The sequence below is a fragment of the Prunus mume genome, linkage group LG6, assembly GCF_029339155.1.
Source record: "Prunus mume cultivar Tortuosa linkage group LG6, ASM2933915v1, whole genome shotgun sequence".
NCBI lineage: Eukaryota > Viridiplantae > Streptophyta > Magnoliopsida > Rosales > Rosaceae > Prunus > Prunus mume.
The window spans coordinates 4765176-4783805 of record NC_142703.1 but is presented as its reverse complement, the minus strand read 5'-3'; the positions used below and the strand labels follow the sequence as shown (position 1 = coordinate 4783805).

At 33.9% G+C, this 18630-nt stretch overlaps 2 protein-coding genes and 2 pseudogenes across 2 annotated transcripts; 2 read left to right on the top strand and 2 right to left on the bottom strand.

The window, feature by feature from the left end:
• Nucleotides 1-3803: 3803 nt before the first annotated feature.
• LOC103336448 (uncharacterized) lies at nt 3804-5635 on the top strand. Its single transcript, XM_008239487.2, has 2 exons — nt 3804-4145; nt 4436-5635. Exons 1-2 carry the CDS (start codon nt 3998-4000, stop codon nt 5368-5370), a joined length of 1083 nt encoding a protein of 360 aa, XP_008237709.2. The 5' UTR covers nt 3804-3997; the 3' UTR covers nt 5371-5635.
• A 4024-nt stretch (nt 5636-9659) lies between these two features.
• LOC103336449 (basic blue protein-like) lies at nt 9660-11084 on the top strand. The gene is made up of 2 exons (XM_008239488.3): nt 9660-9979; nt 10682-11084. The coding sequence occupies exons 1-2, from the start codon at nt 9802-9804 to the stop codon at nt 10879-10881; spliced, it is 378 nt and encodes a 125-aa protein (XP_008237710.2). The 5' UTR covers nt 9660-9801; the 3' UTR covers nt 10882-11084.
• A 2467-nt stretch (nt 11085-13551) lies between these two features.
• LOC148915899 (uncharacterized) lies at nt 13552-14501 on the bottom strand (annotated as a pseudogene).
• A 2745-nt stretch (nt 14502-17246) lies between these two features.
• LOC148915898 (uncharacterized) lies at nt 17247-18403 on the bottom strand (annotated as a pseudogene).
• Between the last annotated feature and the right edge of the window lie 227 nt (nt 18404-18630).

Genomic DNA, 18630 nt, shown 5'->3' with positions numbered 1-18630 from the left:
GTGACTCGGAGGAACCATAAATTGATTCATAAAATAATGTGATGGTTTTTATTGATTTAAAAATCTGGGTCCACTTCAAACTTAGTTTATTAGCATAACAAGTAAGGTATTGACACATTTACGACCTAACACACCATATATAGAGAATGCATTTGATGAATAAATCTGGTGATTCTAATATTGTTCATAAGCATGATTTTGCTTTTAACCATGTTTATCATGTGACAATTCCTTCCAATTAGTTGTCCAAATTAATGTTGTTTATGAAGGCATGTTATGGGAATTTAATGAAGCCAACATGCATTCATATCATGAGCTACCATGCAACAAAATTCATTCAATGAGGACAACAAAAAGGGTAAGTATTAGAAAGGTAGAGTTCACACAAGGCAAAAAGTAGGTTTTGTATGATGTGGAACAGTGGGTGCATTGATCATGCATATGTGTAAGAGAGAGTTGGATAGGGGTAGTCAAAGTGGTTTGTTGAAAAATTTTCACGGGCTCTGTTGATGTTTACAATAGGGGGTGTGTATGGTTGGGAAGATCATAAGATTTCGGGTTGCTTGTATGGGTTTCTATTGGGAAGGTGAGAGAAAAAGGTATATAATTGTTTTCATATAAAGACATTTGAAGGAAATGGATTGTTTGGCTGTGCAAGTAACTGAAATGCTTTGCATTTACTGTTTGAAAGCTCTTTCAAACCCTTCTATATATGCAGCTTCTTTCATACACACAGAGTGTTCATGAGAGAGAGAGAGAGAGAGAGAGGTGTGCTATTCTTTAACGGTCTATTTTGATATGAGAGTAGACAGATTGGGAAGTTGGTATATGCACCTCAAGAACAGCGTAACATGACCTTTCACAACAGTTGGGACGAAGCTTGAGTTGAGAAGCAGCTTCGCTGAAGAATACCTCATCAAAATCATACCTGTATTGATTTGATTTAAAATGACCCTTTTGTCGACCAATTAGTTTGCGACTTCTCTAATTGATCATATATTTATTTCATTATTTACTATGACGTAACTACCATTATATTGTTTAGTGGACAGAATAATTGTGTACCCATCATGGATAACAATTTTTATGACTTTTTGGGTTCACACAAATTACTGCCTAATTATAATTACAGAAGATGAAGCCCGTCTGGGGAAGATGGTATTGTCAAATTACTGGCAAATTAGTCAGATATATCCATAGGTTGTAAAAAAACTGGTTGTAACCAAAAATAAAATAAAATGATTTCTTAGTATCCGAACTTAATGGCAACACTATGTGAACAACACAATGACGTAATTTGTGGTTTATCTGTGACCACTTCATTTTGGCCACGGATACATTACTGTCCTCAAATCATTCATGATTCTTTTTGAGGTTTTCTAATAGTATTAGAAGAGCAAGGACTAGACTTCTTCTATCTTTAGGGCTTTCGTTCAAGGATTTCCTTCCATGCATATATCTTTTGACCACATGCTTAATTTTGGGAAAATATATATTCAACATTGTCATTCTTAATTATTTTTTTATTATAAAATAATTCTTAAGTTTTAAGTGAGATAAAATTAAAAAAATTCAAACCTCTAGAAAGAATCTACAACAGTTTCCAATTAGGCTAGAGAGATCATATGTACACATGTAGCTAATTAATTGTTAAACTGGTTTTACATTAGCCCTAAGGGATAGCTGGAAACATGGAGCCAATCAATCACCAAACTTCATCATGGTGGTTAGTTTCTTCAAATCCCACATGGGCCTCCTATGCTTGCCTAAGAAAAAACCAAAAAACCCTATACTTATAGATGATTTGGAAAACATAAATATTGCTGCCTTAGACCCCCTCTATCAACCTTTCGTCTATTTTCCTTTCATTATTAACCACATTTTGTCGTTAATGGAGGCTTAAAATTTCAGTGATGGTGCACCTTATCTTATTTTACGGTCCAGATTTTGACCTTCCTCCGTCTGAATTAAAAAAAATAAATAAATTTTTTTTTCGTTAAAAACATAATTAAGAAATTCAAACAAAGCAAAAGACACATTAGTAGTGATTTGGAGCAATTGCTGCCTGAGGAAAAGTCATGAGTTCGAGTCTTAATATCCGTGTAGTGTGTGTGAGTTTAGTATTAAGACATAAATTACATGATCGGATGGACCTGTTGGATTGGGACATCCACACCAATTTTGATTCATATACCGACTATAGCTAGGACATTAATTTGGTGCATTGTGTGATTGGTTAATGTTGATGTTAATGTATAAACTAGTTGAAGCATATTTTAGATGCTAAGAAAAGTGTTTTGATTTCGTGGGATATGAAATCTCAATCAGTTAAGCAACACTATATAATAACATATGTCTTTAATTAATTAATTAATTTATTTTTCACAAAATGTTTCAATGTTTTCATTTGACTTGTCGTCTGAGTGGAACAGAGTATGGAAAAAGGCAGACGGTTTACCCATACTTTTCTTGATGTTGTACTTGCACGGCATTATTAGCCTCGACCTAAAAGACCCTCTCTTTTCATTTGCCACGATAAATAATTCACCATAAAAAAAAAAAATATACATATGTATATATAGAAGGGTCATAAAATCATTCAAGTTGCTTTGATAAGGCATCTACCATGCATGTCGTCAAATAAATATATATGCTTTATATATAACACCCAGAAGGGTCATGGTGAGTGCCCAATTAAAACACTAACTAACCTTTTAAGTACCTTAATATGTTCCTCTAATAATACTGCTACGGACACCAATAAGAAGCATCCTACGCCTTGCGCCCCAATAGTATCTCTCTCTTGTTTTTTTCTTTTTGTTTTATTATGTGTGTATGAAGATCAAAATTAACGCAGGGTTTTTAGTGAAGTTGGTTTGATACATAAGATCATTTTAATTATGATCTTAAAATACTCATTGTGCAAGAATCTTGTTAGTTCAGTTAGCTTAATGTGAATTGCCTAAGAACGCAGTACTGCTAACCTAAAAAGCAAAATTACATAATAATTTTTTAACTACATATGTACGTACACATTACGCGACACGAACGTATATATGATTACTATTTACATGGCGTTCTTGGTATCAAGACTTTATACACTTGAACAACTATATATATATCCTTTTAAGGACATATAAGCTGCATTACATGGCACATGTATTGCTTTAACAAACTTCACTAGCCAATTAAGGGTTTGCCAGCTTGAAGTTTATCAACTGCCCTTTACATTAATATATGTAACCCCAAATGGTTTTACCTATTGCATCTACCATATAAATTGCTTCCAATGGGAAGCATCATGAGCTAAAAACAGAAAAATTTAATAAATTACTCTATTAGTGCACAATGAAATGGACCTCTATATTTTCCAAAACAAGGTTGTGCTCACCAAACTTCGTTTATAAATACATGAAAAAAATAATAAATTAATTAAAATAGATGCAGAGCCATATTCTCTGCACTAGGAGAAATGTCCCTTTAATTAAACCTATAAAGCTGCCCAAATGTTTAGGTCTAGATTAACGTAGTACAATGGCTTAAACATCTTTGTATGTTTAATTTTCTATTAATTAATTTTAAATTTAAATTTAAATATGTGTGTGTGTGTGTGTGTGAGAGAGAGAGAGAGAGAGAGAGAGAGGGAGGGAGGGAGAGAAACAGTTGGGAATATGAGGGTGAAGTTTAATTGTTGGCCAATGACATAACAAGCAAAAGGGTCATTTGGCTCTACAGGTTTCATCTACATATTTAGAGGGCTTTAGCTTAATGTGTCGTGTAAAACCAACAAAAGTGACTGCCCATCCATAACCCTAAACCGACCCCTCACTTTCTTATTCCATTTGGTCTTCAATATTTTCTCTTCTATATATCTTTGTGGGCTCGCCATAAGCTTCCCTCCTCTGCTGTAATTGATCATGTCAAGAATAATATTTGTCATATAATATTGTAGCTAGCTACCTTATCAAACATAAAGCAGCCTCCGTAAAACGTTGCCATGGATGACTATGGAGATGAAGCAAAGAGTACAACCTGCCCGCGTGGACATTGGAGGCCGGCCGAGGATGAAAAACTCCGGCAACTTGTTGAGCAGTACGGTGCGCAGAACTGGAACTCCATAGCTGAGAAGCTTCAAGGAAGATCAGGTATATATCTAACTATGTTGTGTACTATCTTGTGTTGAGTTGTGTGTTTGTTGTTGTGGTGCTTGACTGTGCTGGGTTGGGGACAACGTTTGGATCTTTTTCTAATATGAAATCTCAAACCTAAAATTCTCTTTAATTTGGACCAGCATAAGCTTCTTTCAACTTCATAAACCCTACATATTTAATTTGGGAGGTGATAGACATATATGCTTTTTCCCCTCCTCTTTTTGTCTAATTTTGCTAATTTTTTTTGTGTTGTGGTTTTTATTTTTGAATTTTTATTTTTGTAGGGAAGAGTTGTAGGTTGAGGTGGTTTAATCAACTAGATCCGAGAATCAACCGAAGGCCGTTTAGTGAGGAAGAAGAAGAGAGGCTGCTAGCAGCACATCGCATTCATGGAAACAAGTGGGCACTGATTGCAAGACTGTTTCCAGGCCGTACTGATAATGCTGTGAAGAATCATTGGCATGTTATAATGGCAAGAAGACAAAGAGAGCAGTCCAAAGTTTGTGGGAAGAGAAGCTACCAAGATTTCTGTAATGATCACTCATCAAACACCTCCTCAATTTCCAACAATTTTGATGTAAGCAGGAAATTTAAATCTCAAGGGGAATTGAGATCTTCATCATCAATTGGGTTTGATCAGAATAGTAGCACTAAGTTCTTCGAATTCCGAAACCCAAATAAAGATAGGACAACAATGTTCATGGACTCAAGGCATGCTAGTTCTTCCCCTTACAATTGGAACTTTGCTACAATGTCGACAACCTCAAACAACGCCGCATCATCTTCAGTTGGTTTATTGGGAAGGGAAAGAAGAGATTACTTCAACAATGTTAGTTCTAACAACAACATTTCCGGGTGCTCGAAAGGTTTGGATCATCAATTCGTTCACCGAAGAAATAACCCGACTACTTCTTCATTCATGTATGGCAGCTACATAGGTTCCACTAGTGCATTTGGGCTTCCAAATTACAAGAGGGTTAATGTTCCAAGTCCTTTTGGGTGCCTGGGTCTTGGTGATCATATTAATCGTCCTGAGCAACATGGAAGGACATTCAAGAAAGAGTTGGCTAATTTTTGTGACAATGCATCAACATTGGCAAAATGGAGGGTTGCAGCCACAGCTAAATTTGGCGACCATGATTGCCAAGATCACGAATCGATCGATCATCACAAGGAAACTCCCTTCATTGATTTTCTTGGTGTGGGGATCTCTTCTTAATAATCGTGCACCAAATTAAGCACATTTAATTTAATCTTTCTCTTTCTATCTATTTTGAAACTTTCTTGTAGTTTAAGAGGGAGAAGGGCATGCAGATGTTTAGGATATATATGTAATAGTTTTAAAATATTATGACCTATACATACTCTCTAGTATGTAGTTGCAAGAATCCAAATGATATATTCTCTAGGCTTGAGGCTTTAAGAATCAAATCTTTAATATTTTGTCCTCAAGGATAATAAAAGTTGTTGGTGAGATTTTTATATTATTTGTCTCATTTCAATCAATGCCAGGTAGCAAAAAGGATTAGCATTTCAATTGGTCTATGAATCATGAGGCTTGAAATACTCCATGCAAGCTGCACCTGCAGCTTGTAGTTGTTGAATTTTGCCTCTTTCTGACAGAGGATTTGGTTTGGTTGCTAGCTGTATGTATAGTTTTTGGGACAAGTTACATTGATGTTCATCAGCAGAATGGCATTTTCATAGTTTTCAACTGGAACCTGCAGGCACCTGCATCTTTTACTCTTTGATCTTTTCACTTTAGCAGTGAAAATCACTTTTAGAAAAATCTCTGCATATTTTTCCAGAAAAGAAGTTCATACTTGTTAAAGTCATCCTTCTTTGAAGTCCCATTTTAGGCACACTCTTAAGGCGAGTTGCAAACCCTTACAGCTACTAGTCCTTAACTTATTATGTCTATATTTTCCTTTTTCTCATATGTCCAATTGTGCAATCAAAGTCTTCAAATCTTCTTTGGGATCCAATTTTTAATTTCCTTTTGTTTTGTTTTTTTTTACTATAAGTTGCATGTGAAGTTAAAAGAAGTAGATCTGTCAGCCAAGCAATTAATCCATATAATGCCATTGAAAAATATAGCTATCAAAAAGAAAGTTTGAAATTTTAAACTTTGCCATCAATATTGAAACTGTACATACCAGTGATGTGATGCATGAATTTCCACAGAAGACTTGAAACTTACTTTTTGTGTTTTACTCTGAATTCAGTGGGAAATAGTCAGGATTAATTTGTGCACATGTGCCATTTAATCTGCCACAATTTTTTTTTCTTCATAACCTTTCCTATTGAGAGGGGTAATAATATACTAAACTCACACACGCTACACAGATGCAAGACTCGAACCCATGACTTTTCCTGAATACTAAATTCACACACACTACACGGATGCGAGGACTCGAACCCATGACTTTTCCTAAAGAAGCAATTACTTCAAACCACTACACTAGTGAGTCATTTGCTAATCTGCCACTGCTTAATTTCCTCTCTAGAGATATATATAAATAAAACCGTACAATATAATTGAACTTATGCTCCATTGAAAATTGGCATAATTTATAGGTCTTCCTCTGAGGTAGCCAGAATTAGTTGCATGATGTTACTGCATGGAAAACCATTTGCTCCCTTAATCTTCTATGTCTTTCTTGTTTTACGACTTAATTAATTTTTTTCAGGAGCCTTTCATTGATTGACCCCTTTACAAGAATGTCTGCTCTGCTTTGGTATATGTATATGTCCACTACATTTTTTTCTTCTCATGTAATATTCATTGAATCAAGAAGCCACCATCTTTGACTAGGCCAATGTATTGGGTTTACTTAGTGCTAATCTGATTAGTCATGATTGTTAATTACATCAAGACGGACTTATATGACTTGCAATTCCTTGGATCATGATTCTTAATTTTTTAATTTAAACACAAAACTAATTTGGGACAATTAAGGGATTGGCTAGGTGGGAAGCCTGTCTTTCCTTTGTTTCCAAACTTGAGGAGCAACACTCTAACTCTAACCGCGGGACTCAGTCAAATGAAATTGTAACAAAGCAAAGACATCCACCATCAACCACACAAAAGTATAGAGCAATTTCTAGAACTCTTAACTTTTGCTTTTCCCAACTATTTAACCCTAAATCACAATAATTTTTTTTTTAAGTGGGGTCGCCTTACTCAATTAGCAAAGCAATTTACTTGGTAAGAGTTTAGATCTTTTCTTGAAGAATCTTCCCCTCAAAGTTTAAAAAATAAATATAAAACAAATTGTTCACATAGCATGAATACGGAAAAATGTCAAATTGACAAAAAAATGATCGGAACTAGAAGAGTGGAAAAATTAGCGACAAAATGATGTTGTGTTTATAAAATTAGTAAATGTATCGTTGTTTTAATTTTTAGTTACCAACTGATGTAACATGTGATATGACAGTTTCTCATTTATTGTGAAAAGAAATCTAAAATAGAGCTCAAATAAAAACAAATGAAATAATGTCAAATTAGTTCACATGATACGTCTCTTGCAATAAGGGTTGCCCTCGTTTGCCAATTTAAGCCTCACCCTTGAGAATGTGCTGTACAATTTCCATTCCTCCTCCCTGCGGATTCTAGGCTTTTTGTAATATTTGTTGTATAACTCGGCCAAGGAATGTATTGGGTTAGTTTTCTCGTATTTGGGCCTCTGGCCTTCTTTTGTACCAAAACATATAAAATAACAATTGGTGCCTATTTTTTTTTTTTGGTCGGAAAAATAACAATTAGTGTCTGTGACTTGGAATGGTACTTTCGAATTGGTACTTATGGCCAGACTTGGTGTCAATAAAATTGCATTGTTTCCTAGAAAGTATATATAGTAGAAGAAATAGAAAACCAGATAATGTGCTCCTCGGAAATTCAGGCCCGGTTGATATCCTATTTAAAAAAATAAATTTAAAATTATGATTCTTTTAAAAAATATGAATTTTCAAATAGTGATTTTAAGATCTAAAAACTTGTTTGATATTGAATTTCAAACTATTTTTAAGAGCTAAAAAAATTGAAATTAAAATCAGAAAATTAGAAACCCTAAATTTCCAAAGAGAGGGAGAAGAGATAGAGACGAGAGAGGGAGGAGAGAGAGAGAGATGAGAGAGGAAGGAGAGAGAGAGAGACGGGAGAGGGAGGAGAGAGAGGGAGAGACGGGAGAGGGTGGAGAGGGAGACGACGAGAGAAGGAAGAGAGAGAGACAAGAGAGGGAAGAGAGGGAGGAGAGAGAAAGAGACGACAGCGGGATGAGAGAGAGAGAAAAAAAAATAAAACCTCATTTTTTTTATTTTTAATAATGGGCGTTTTTCTTGAGTTTGAGTTTTTAAAATAGGCTACCAAACGGGTTTTGTGGCTTTGGACTTCAAATCTATTTTTGAGTTTATAAAATTGGATCTAAGTAAGATATCAAATAGACCCTTAAATTACCTCATGTAGAATGATGTGGTGGAACCTATGAAATCAAATCTTCATATCACCTCTCACCTACGTCCTTCGTACAAAAAATTATTAGGATACTATATCTCACAATACGAAATCTTCATATACTATATGAACTCTCAAGCACTCCTCTTATAAGCCGATTTTATAAGACCAAATTCTACTCATACAGTACTTTCAAAAACTGACAAACCGAAAAAAAAAAAAAAAGGGTTTTGGTTAGAAGAGAGTCCACAATTCTTGTGGGTTGTATTTAAATGGATCTTATTGAAGCCACGTACATTTCGAACCCCTATCTTTTACTACTTAGCAAAAACAAGCCTTAGTAATGTTTCAAATTTGTATACAATTGGCCTCTTTGACCGTCAAATTATCAAAGGTAACCACTATTTTTTTACGAGCCAGTATGTATTTGTATCGACAATGACAACAAATTGATGCCGCGGGGGTCTCTTTCATGCCTTTAGTTTATGTAAAAGGTTAAGAATTTTCCTAAAAAATATTCTTATTTGTTGTCGTATATCATTTTTTATTTGTTGTCGTATATCATATGCCTGTCTGTGATCGATGTGACATATATGTAAATTAAAATTGAGCTGATATGTATTGTAAGAACCATAATTTTAAACGTTATTTTTGTCAATTTTTAAATCTCCTCTCTCCAATATTACTTATATAGAAAAAAAAATAAATAAATAATTACCGATGAAATTCTAACCCCAAACCACTGTGGTTCAAAGTGTAATTGATAAAAAACTTGAATACGCAAAAGAAAAAGAAAAGTCTTGACCCAAAAAAAGAAAAGAAAGTTCAGCTTCCAAGTTCTAACCGAAAAATAAATATAAAAGAAAAATAAAATAGCAGGAGAAAAAGTTTATATGGTCCCAGCAAACGTTCACGGGTGAGCTACAGAAAATGCATGTGAGTACTTATGCAGTAAACACGTTAATTTTTGGGTATACAATCACTTCTCTTCAGACCCTCAGATTAATAATGCAGAGCTGTTTGCCATGTCCCAAAAGTCATCACCTTGTCTTCGCCTTCGTTCAATCATTTTCAAGCAAGCAGCTAAAATACAAATCAGCTTTTGAAACCCTCTATATAAAGCTAGGTTGGGCCCTTTTTTGGTTCACAAACAAAAAGCTGAGCTGATCTGCTTTGGTGTTTGAGAATTGTAAGATGTCTGAGCAGGGAAGAGGCAGTGCAGGAACCATTGGAGTGGTGGTAGTTTTATGCCTAATGGTTCAGCTGGGATGCAGCAACGCAGCCACTTATAAGGTTGGAGAGTCTGGTGGCTGGAGCTTCAACACAGATAGCTGGCCCAATGGAAAGCAATTTAGAGCCGGCGATGTGCTTTGTAAGTTTCTGACCTACCCTCGAGAGATCTTAATACCATATGAATCCAAATGTAAACTATGTAAAACAATCATTGGAAAATTTTCAAACCAAACACGAGTAGCTGATCAGAAGCATCACCTCGTCTAGCCATAATATCTGCCATTTGATTAGATTTTAAATAGGCATGTTGAATGGAAACTTTATTAAAGCCCTTAAGCAGCTGTCATATGTATATCTTGAATAAAAATAAAAATTTCTAGTTATTTAATTAATTATTTTTCATTTATTAGTTAGTACTAGAAATATTTAGATCCATGTGAAAACATATAATTTTAGAAAAGTAGGACAAATTCCGAATATAAAGAAAAATTTCTATGACAATTTTTTTTTCTGGAGAATTTAGATCTTTGAATTGAAGATGATATTTCTGAAAATTATAAGAATTAAGGAGTTGGTTTTTTAGTAGTTTAATATTTATTTTACAAAAAGAAAAAAAGAACCATAATCATAGTAATTAAAGATAAATTCTGCTTTTAAAGTGTACCTTTTGTTTCTTAAATCGACGAAAAATTTCTCAATTCCATACCAAATGGGTCCAACATTTTATACTGTGCCTGAGGAATTGTATTTAGAACAAGTCTGGAGGAATTATTTAGAAAAACTGGATCCAGACATATATTTTATATATTTTTGCAGCGCAAATAATTACTCGAATTTGCAGTATTCAACTATGATCCAACACTACACAATGTGGTAGCTGTGGACAAGGGTGGCTACAGCAGCTGCACAAGTCCGAATGGTGCAAAGGTGTTTAAATCTGGAAAGGACCGAATAAGGCTAGGGAGGGGACAAAACTACTTCATATGCAATTTTCCAGGGCATTGCAAGTCTGGGATGAAGATTGCTATCAATGCTGTCTAGCTATGGATATACAATATCATGCGTGTTCATCCTCAGCTACTAAATTCGTGTCCGTATGTATGTATGTATGTATGCTCATATTTTATTATGAGGCGGTGTTACGATCAGACTGAGTAAGTGTCATAAATGTGTGAATGTAACTATCAATGGCAATACATTGGTGCCAGCCAATGGCCGACTATAAAACCAGATGCTCCTTTGTCGCTCTTGTGTCCTTTTTATAGATATTCCCAACCTGGCAACCAAAGTTCACGGACTTGCATTAAAATTTGTCTCGGTGAGCTTCTCTTCATGTGCATGGTCCAACTTTCCATCATACTACCAATTTTTATTGTTGTCTTTAGGCCCACAGTAACTTACAATTTCCTTCCCTAATTTTATCAAGGCCCATGCCTATGATAAAGGCCTATTAATTTGGATATGAGAGTGTACTTTTGGATTTCGTTACGTGTCATTACATTCTTTTCTTGATCCCACACCAACCTATCTTATTTCGTTAAGTGAGTATCATTAAATCTTTTCCATTTAATAAAAATGCTCTGGAAAAGCCGATTATTCGATTTTTTTACTTAAAAATATAGAGAGTTGATTTTTCCACTTCTCTTTTGTTCACTTACACTCCCTTTTATTGTATAAAAAAAATAATAAATAAATAAAAAGGAGTGTAAGTTGACAAAAAGAAAGTGTGAAAATCAGCTCCCACAAATAGGAGGAACTCCAACCAATCTATTGTGTTGAATATATAGTATTGAGAAAAGTGAATTGCATACTGATCTTGTAGGTATTGGTAATAGGGCAGACAAAGCATAGTATTTCATAGGAGTTAGGATGAGTTTAACTAGTATAGGATCCATCATTGTTCAGGCATTGGTAAAGTATTTCAATAGCAAATGACATGCTCACAATATGAGGAAATCCAAATAGAAAAGAGCAATTTGGAAGTTACCATTTAGTTACAATGAACCACGCTACCTATAAAGTTTTTAACACAACTTCTAAGTAATCTAATTGCATGGTTGAATCATCTTCTTCGTCCTCAACCGTCGTGGAATGTATTAAGTTTAACCTAATATAAAAGGAGTAAAGTTCAAATATGAGATAACAACTACCATAATATGCACCGCTGCGTATCAATTCTTCCATGAATTTTATTTGGAAGTTTAGTTACTGCTACATTAAAACACGTCTTATAATGTATGCCAGAAAGATCACCAGTACATTGAGCTGCATCATAAATCATATTTGAGATAGACAACCCAAGCCGTAACCTATAATGGGCATACAAATCTTGTTTTGCAGAAGCTTTGCCACATGCTTTCGTCAACAAATAATGGACTTTCTTATAGAACAAATTAGGATCACAATGAATGAAGTTTGTTTTCATGCATACATTGCATTATACGTGTTATTAATTTTTTTTTTTTGCAAGAAATTTCTATTTGAGTATTTTAAACTCATACCAAATTATAGCTCCTTTCTTATTGGGGCACAACAATATCTATGTAGTAGAAATCAAAATTTAAAATCATCTTTGATCACCATCTTTTAAATGCAACAAACAATTAAAATGTTATATAATATCAAGACCATTCTACTAAGGGATCCAACGTTTTTACTAAACCGAGCAACACATTCTTAGCCAATTATGCATTGTTACTCAATGACACTGCATATTGTTTTAGGTAGAGTTATTTATAATAACATCCCCTAAGGTTTTTGATTTTTTGTACAAAACTCTCGAGGTTTCAGAAATTATACTAAAAACCCCCTAAGGTTTCAAATTGTATTCCTAAAACCCTTTCTAATTTCATTTTGTAAAAAAAGAATGATGATTTAATTAACAAAACTTCTTCAAATGAAAAAAATTAACATAAACAATTAGACCTTAGAGTGAATGTGCAATCTAATATATGAAGTCAACATTTTCATTTGGAGACATTTATTTAATGACATCAATCAGAGGAGTTTTGTGAAAATGTGAAACCTTATGGGGTGTTAGTATAATTTCCGACACCTCAAGGGGTTTTGTGTAGACACCAAGAACCTTAATGGGTGTTAGTGTAAATAACTCTTTTGGGTATCTATTCCAGAATCATCTCTATGAAGAATTATCCAAATCAGACATTTTTAAGAAATATAATCTATATATCTATATTTTTGTAGCATAATTTCACTAAAAACGTCTACAAGAGCTTGAAAGCTTAGTTTGCCAATTTGTGGAGTTAGGGCCATGCTTATATATTATATGTGCATTTGTATAGTTTTACATATTCATGTACTAGAAATTAAATTTTAAAACTATTTTTATTTATCACATTCTTTTATCATGTTAGGACATTTTGGGGGTTCTTTGAAGGTACTAGATGACATGTGATTTGTTATCTGTTTATGTGGGTAGACAAGAATGAAATAAAGATTTTTCATCCGAGATTATGCATTAGTAATATGTAATCATCTTTGTTCTAACTATTGGACAATTAATCATCTTGTTTTCGAATGAAAATTTGTATTATGAGATGTTTAAGAACTCACAACTCCTATCAATGTTTCACAAAAATAACAATATGTTTGTAAAGGGACTACATTACTTTCACAAATACAAAGTCGTCTTCTTCTTCTTAAAAGTGGTAAGATAACCACATCCATGCTTTCCGGCAAGTACATCTTCATTCATATCTTCTTGCACCTTTTGTGCTTCTTGATGTTAATCCGTGTGTCGGATAAAGAGGGCAAGGAAGCTTCTTGCTTTACTCAATGCAGATCTTGTAAAATAGATGATTACAAGGATATTCAACTACTTCTTCAAAATGATCATTGTAGAACTCAACACGACAGTGGATGCGATTCATGTCATTCTTTACAAATGTTCTTCTAAGAGCAAGTAGGAAATCATAGACTCAATTACTACTACGTGATTATGGAGGGCATGTTGAACAAATTGCAAGTTGAAGATGTACTTCTACTTCCTCAGTTTCTTCTCTCTTAATCAGAAGAAGTTTATCATTTATCTGTGTTGTTGAAATCCAATGAAGAAAGAGAAATACTAACAACTCTAGTTGTTTGTCAACCATCACCCTTTCATCATCATACAATAAAGTAAAAGGGATATCATGTTTAAACTCCACTTTTGACATATTCACACAAAATCTTCGAAACCAATACAGTAGTTCCCTAATCCTGTATGCATCCATAGTATCCAACTGATCTTCTTTAATGAATCTTTCAACAGTCAAATCAAAACACGTATTTTTTGTAAACACCTTGACTAACTTACACCCCCACTCCACTTCATGAATCACTTTCGGCAACAAGGATTTTTCATCAGATATTGTGCTTTAGTTGATATGTAATCATTTTTGTTTTAAGTATTAAATAATTAATCATCTCGTTGCTTATGAATATCGAAAATTTCCTAATATAAAGAAAATTCCTATTATGAGATGTTAAAGAATTCACATTCATAAAAAAGATTTCTATCACGGTGGCTTGAAGATGAGGGAAAATTACGTCCTTGGTGAGCAGGGTTTGAAGATTATTAACTTTGGGGGTTCTTTGAAGGTACTAGTTGATATGAAGCAAGACGAGTTGAAAAGGAACAACTTTTTTGTCATCAAATACATGTTTGGACATTTTGGAGATTTTTTGTAGGTACTAGATGATATGTGATTTGTTATTTGTTCATGCAGATAGACAAGAATGAAATAAGGATTTTTCATCCGAGATTATGTATTGTCAGTGGCGGATCCAGGATTCAAAAGTCAAGTAGGCGAAACTTACCTTAAAAACTCGATGGTACGAGTGAATTTTATTGATAAAAATAAAAAGATACACCTAGTCAAGGGGACGTAATGAGCCTTACCCTCAAATATGCATATCTATACATAAATAAAAGCTTAACAAAAAATCAAACATCTCAACAATGCCAACATTAAATCAAACATCTCAACAAAATTCTTAAAATCAAAGACCTAATTAATTTCAACAAAATCCCCAAATTATATTTCATTCCTAATTAAACCTAGAAAACTCAATTTCAAATTAAAATTAAAACTAAGATGCATACATTTATTTTAGGAATAACCCAATAGAAGAAGATAATTAAAGAGAAGAGAATAAGAAGAATACTTGTTTCCTTGTATATGAGAAGAGAAGAGAAGATGAGAGGCTGTCCAGTGTCCACGATTGCACAGCACAGCCAAGACTTGCGTTGAGAAGAAGCTCTCCCGACTCTGTCTGGAATTGCACTGCACAGCCACTATTTGGCTGCTTAAGTTATATTTTTCTTTTATTAAAGTTTGACTGGGCCATTCATAACATGAGCTGGCTGGTTATAATTTTTTTTCTTCAGTTTTTTAAAGTTTGAGTGGGCTTGTGTGTGGGTTTTATATGGATTGGGTAGGCAAGAGTGTATACTAACACATGGAATGGATATCAATTACATAGCTTATATATAGGTTTTTTTTTTAGTGAAATATTTTTGGGTAGGCGGTAGCCTACCCAGCCCTGGCTTAAGATCCGCCTCTGTGTATTGTAGATATGTAATCATCTCTATTTTAAGTATTGGACAATTAGTCATCTCGTTTCATATGAACATAAAAAATTTCCTAAGATAAAGAAAATTTGTATATATATGTAATTATCTTTGTTCTAAGTATTGGACAATTAATCATCTCATTTTATATGAACATCGAAATTTTCATAATATAAAGAAAAAGAAAATTTGTATTATGAGATATTGAAGAATTCAAAATTCCTATCAATGTTTTAGAAAAGTAACTTTAGATTCGTAGAGGGACTAGATTACTTTCACAAATACCAATTACAAAGTCGTCTTCTTCTCAAAAGTGGAAAATGATAGGCTTTTTAGTACCTGCGCAAACAGGGTTAAAACTCCTACAAAACTTGCAAGAATGACAAGGTTATCGTAGTATAAATGATTCTCGCAAGGTCGTTCTCCGCAGGGATTATTAAATAACTCGTATCAACCAAATTCTAATTAATTATTGCAAAAGAGAAAGTTGAGATGTTTGATTTGAAGACCTTAAATTAAAAGGAATTTAACTAATAAAAATAAGGCAATATGCAAAATTAAAGCTAAGAGCAAGAGAAACAGTTGTGTTTTTAGAAATCAAATTAAGAAAGCACTAGGGATCCGCCGTCACCTTAACAATTCTATATAGTTCCCCCAATTACTTATGACCTATACATGCATATTTCAAGGTTAGGTATTCCTAATATATGCCTACTTGGACCCCCAACATAGAGCGTATATCACACATGCAATCCGTCTGTGGTATTCAGATCAAATCTAAACATACATGACTCATTAAGTTCTATGAAACCTTTTGAAAAACCATGCAACCCTTAAGACGTGGTATTCATCCTAAGTGAACTTGCACATATTAATCACAAGAAGCCTTCGTCAATTTCAGGGACCGACCTCCGACCAAAACTGCATCAAATTACTTTTCTAAACATCCTAATGGTGATCAAGCATCAAGACACTTAGATAGTTTAACCCAGTGATGAATAATTCGAAAACCTGCATGCATATAATCATAAGCAAATTGGACAGAAATTACATATTCTTGCTAAGGCTCGTGGCCTCACCCTAGCAAAAGAGAGTTAGTTACGCATGTTCACAATTGAAATCCAAGAAAATATCATTAAGAAGAATAAGAATGAAAACACCTGAAAGTCGCGAAAATCCAAAACCCTAGCAATTGCTCCAAAAGCCAAAAAGAAATAAAAAGGGAGTGCTAAATTTCTGTGAAAAAGGAGTTTAAATATCTCCTCAAACCTAGCTGCCCAATCCCCACAAGGAAGCTAAGTTAAAATAAAATAATACTAGGAAATAAAGTCCAAATGGGATTAGGAGAATCTGCCAATAATCTGGTCAGCCACGTTTTGGCCTCAAATCTCCTCCAAATCTGGCCCAAGATAGCTCGTTTTAAAGATAAAAATATTCCGAACACTTCTCCAGAAGGCCACGAACCCATCTGAGGTCATCTTGGGCTCCAAAACACAATAAAAGCCCAAATCGTCATTATTCCAGCACCGCGCACTGCTACTTTATTTTATCGCCAGAAAATAACCGCTTGGTAGAAAAGTCTTAAATTTTGATACGATCAAGCCAAGTGACTCACGAACGTCCTCCAACTGGAATTACTCCAAAATTCGTCCATTTGATTATGTTTTGCTCCAGAGGGAGTCGAAAGTCCTATATTGGAAATATAATTCAAAGTATCAAAATTCTTCCAAAATATTAACCAAACTATATTAAAAATGGGGTTACATATATAACATAAAATATGCGCATCAGAAAACAAAACTACAACCTTGGTTTCTGGCAAGTACATCTTCATTCATGTCTTGTACTTCTTCTGCTTCTTGATGTTCATGTGTGTGTCTTCACAAAGAGGGCATGGAACATTGTCGCTCTTCTCAATGTAGATCTTGTGAAACTGATGATTGCAAGGATGTGCAACTACTTCTTCAAAACGATCATTGTAGAGCTCAACATGGCAATGAAGGCAATTCCCGACATTCTTTACAAATGTTCTCATAAGAGCAAATAGGAAATCATAGACTCAATCACAACTATGTGATTATGAAGGATGTATTGAACGAATTGCAAGCAGAAGATGTGTTTCGACTTCCTCGGTTTCTTTCTCTTAATAAAAAAGAAACCATTTATCATTTATCTGTATTGTTGAAATCCAAAGGAGAAAGAGAAACACTAACAACTCTAGTTTGTCAACCATCACAACTCTCATAATCATACAATAGACTAAAAAAGATATCATGTTTAAACTCCTCATTTGACATCTTTACATAAAATCTTATATGCATCCCTAGTATCTAATTGATCTTCTTCAATGTGTCTTTCAACAGCCTATTGAAAACATATATCTTTTGTAAATAGTTTGACTAATTTCCACTCCATTTCTACTTCACGAATCAGTTCTGGAAACAATGATTTTTCATTAGAGATTGTGCCTTTGTAGATATGTAATCATCTTTGTTCTAAGTATTAGACAATTAATCATCTCATTTCTTATGAATATCAAACGTTCCACAAAAGTTATCAGAGTTTTTTTGAGTACATAAAAGGTGAACACGAGAATAATAATTCCGTTATTGAGGTTCTTGGCGTCTTAGTATGCTTTTATAAAGTTAACTTCGTAGTGATAAATAATAGTAAAGATAAGGCATACAAGGGTGGTTTTTATTACAAGAAAGATGGTGAATCATGCATGTTAAGTTTGTTAACGTGGATAAGGAAGAGACAGCTAGAAGTGCTTTTAAACATTCTTAAAGAATATCTAATGAGCAAACAACCTATTAAGAATGCAAGAGACAATCTTCATCCTTATGGGATAGAAACGATAAGGTGATTTTTTGAACTTTGTCAAGAGTTTTTGTTTTGTTATGTTCATGTTATCTAATTTATGTGTTTTGTATATATTGTAGTCAATTGATTAGTGTTGTAACTTGCGTTCATGGCGAAGGATTCTTTCATGGTAGCTTTAAGAAGAAGAAAAATTATGTAATGAGCCAGAAGGATTTGAAGATTATTAACTTCGGTGGTTCATTGGAGGGAATTGATGTTACATATCAAGACAAGTCGAAAAATGATAATTTTCTTGACATCAAAAGAATGTTGGGACATTTGTTCGAGTTGTTGCTCGCACCCAAAACTCCATCGTCGAAGAAAAAAATAGTGAAATCATGCATGTTAAGTTTGTA

Excerpts from the sequence above, each read along its gene's own strand:
- LOC103336448 (XM_008239487.2), top strand. The coding sequence starts at position 3,998 with ATGGATGACTATGGAGATGAAGCAAAGAGTACAACCTGCCCGCGTGGA. Across the intron at positions 4,146-4,435 it reads GAAGCTTCAAGGAAGATCAG|GGAAGAGTTGTAGGTTGAGG; the intron begins GTATATATCTAA and ends TTATTTTTGTAG.
- LOC103336449 (XM_008239488.3), top strand. The coding sequence starts at position 9,802 with ATGTCTGAGCAGGGAAGAGGCAGTGCAGGAACCATTGGAGTGGTGGTA. Across the intron at positions 9,980-10,681 it reads TAGAGCCGGCGATGTGCTTT|TATTCAACTATGATCCAACA; the intron begins GTAAGTTTCTGA and ends TCGAATTTGCAG.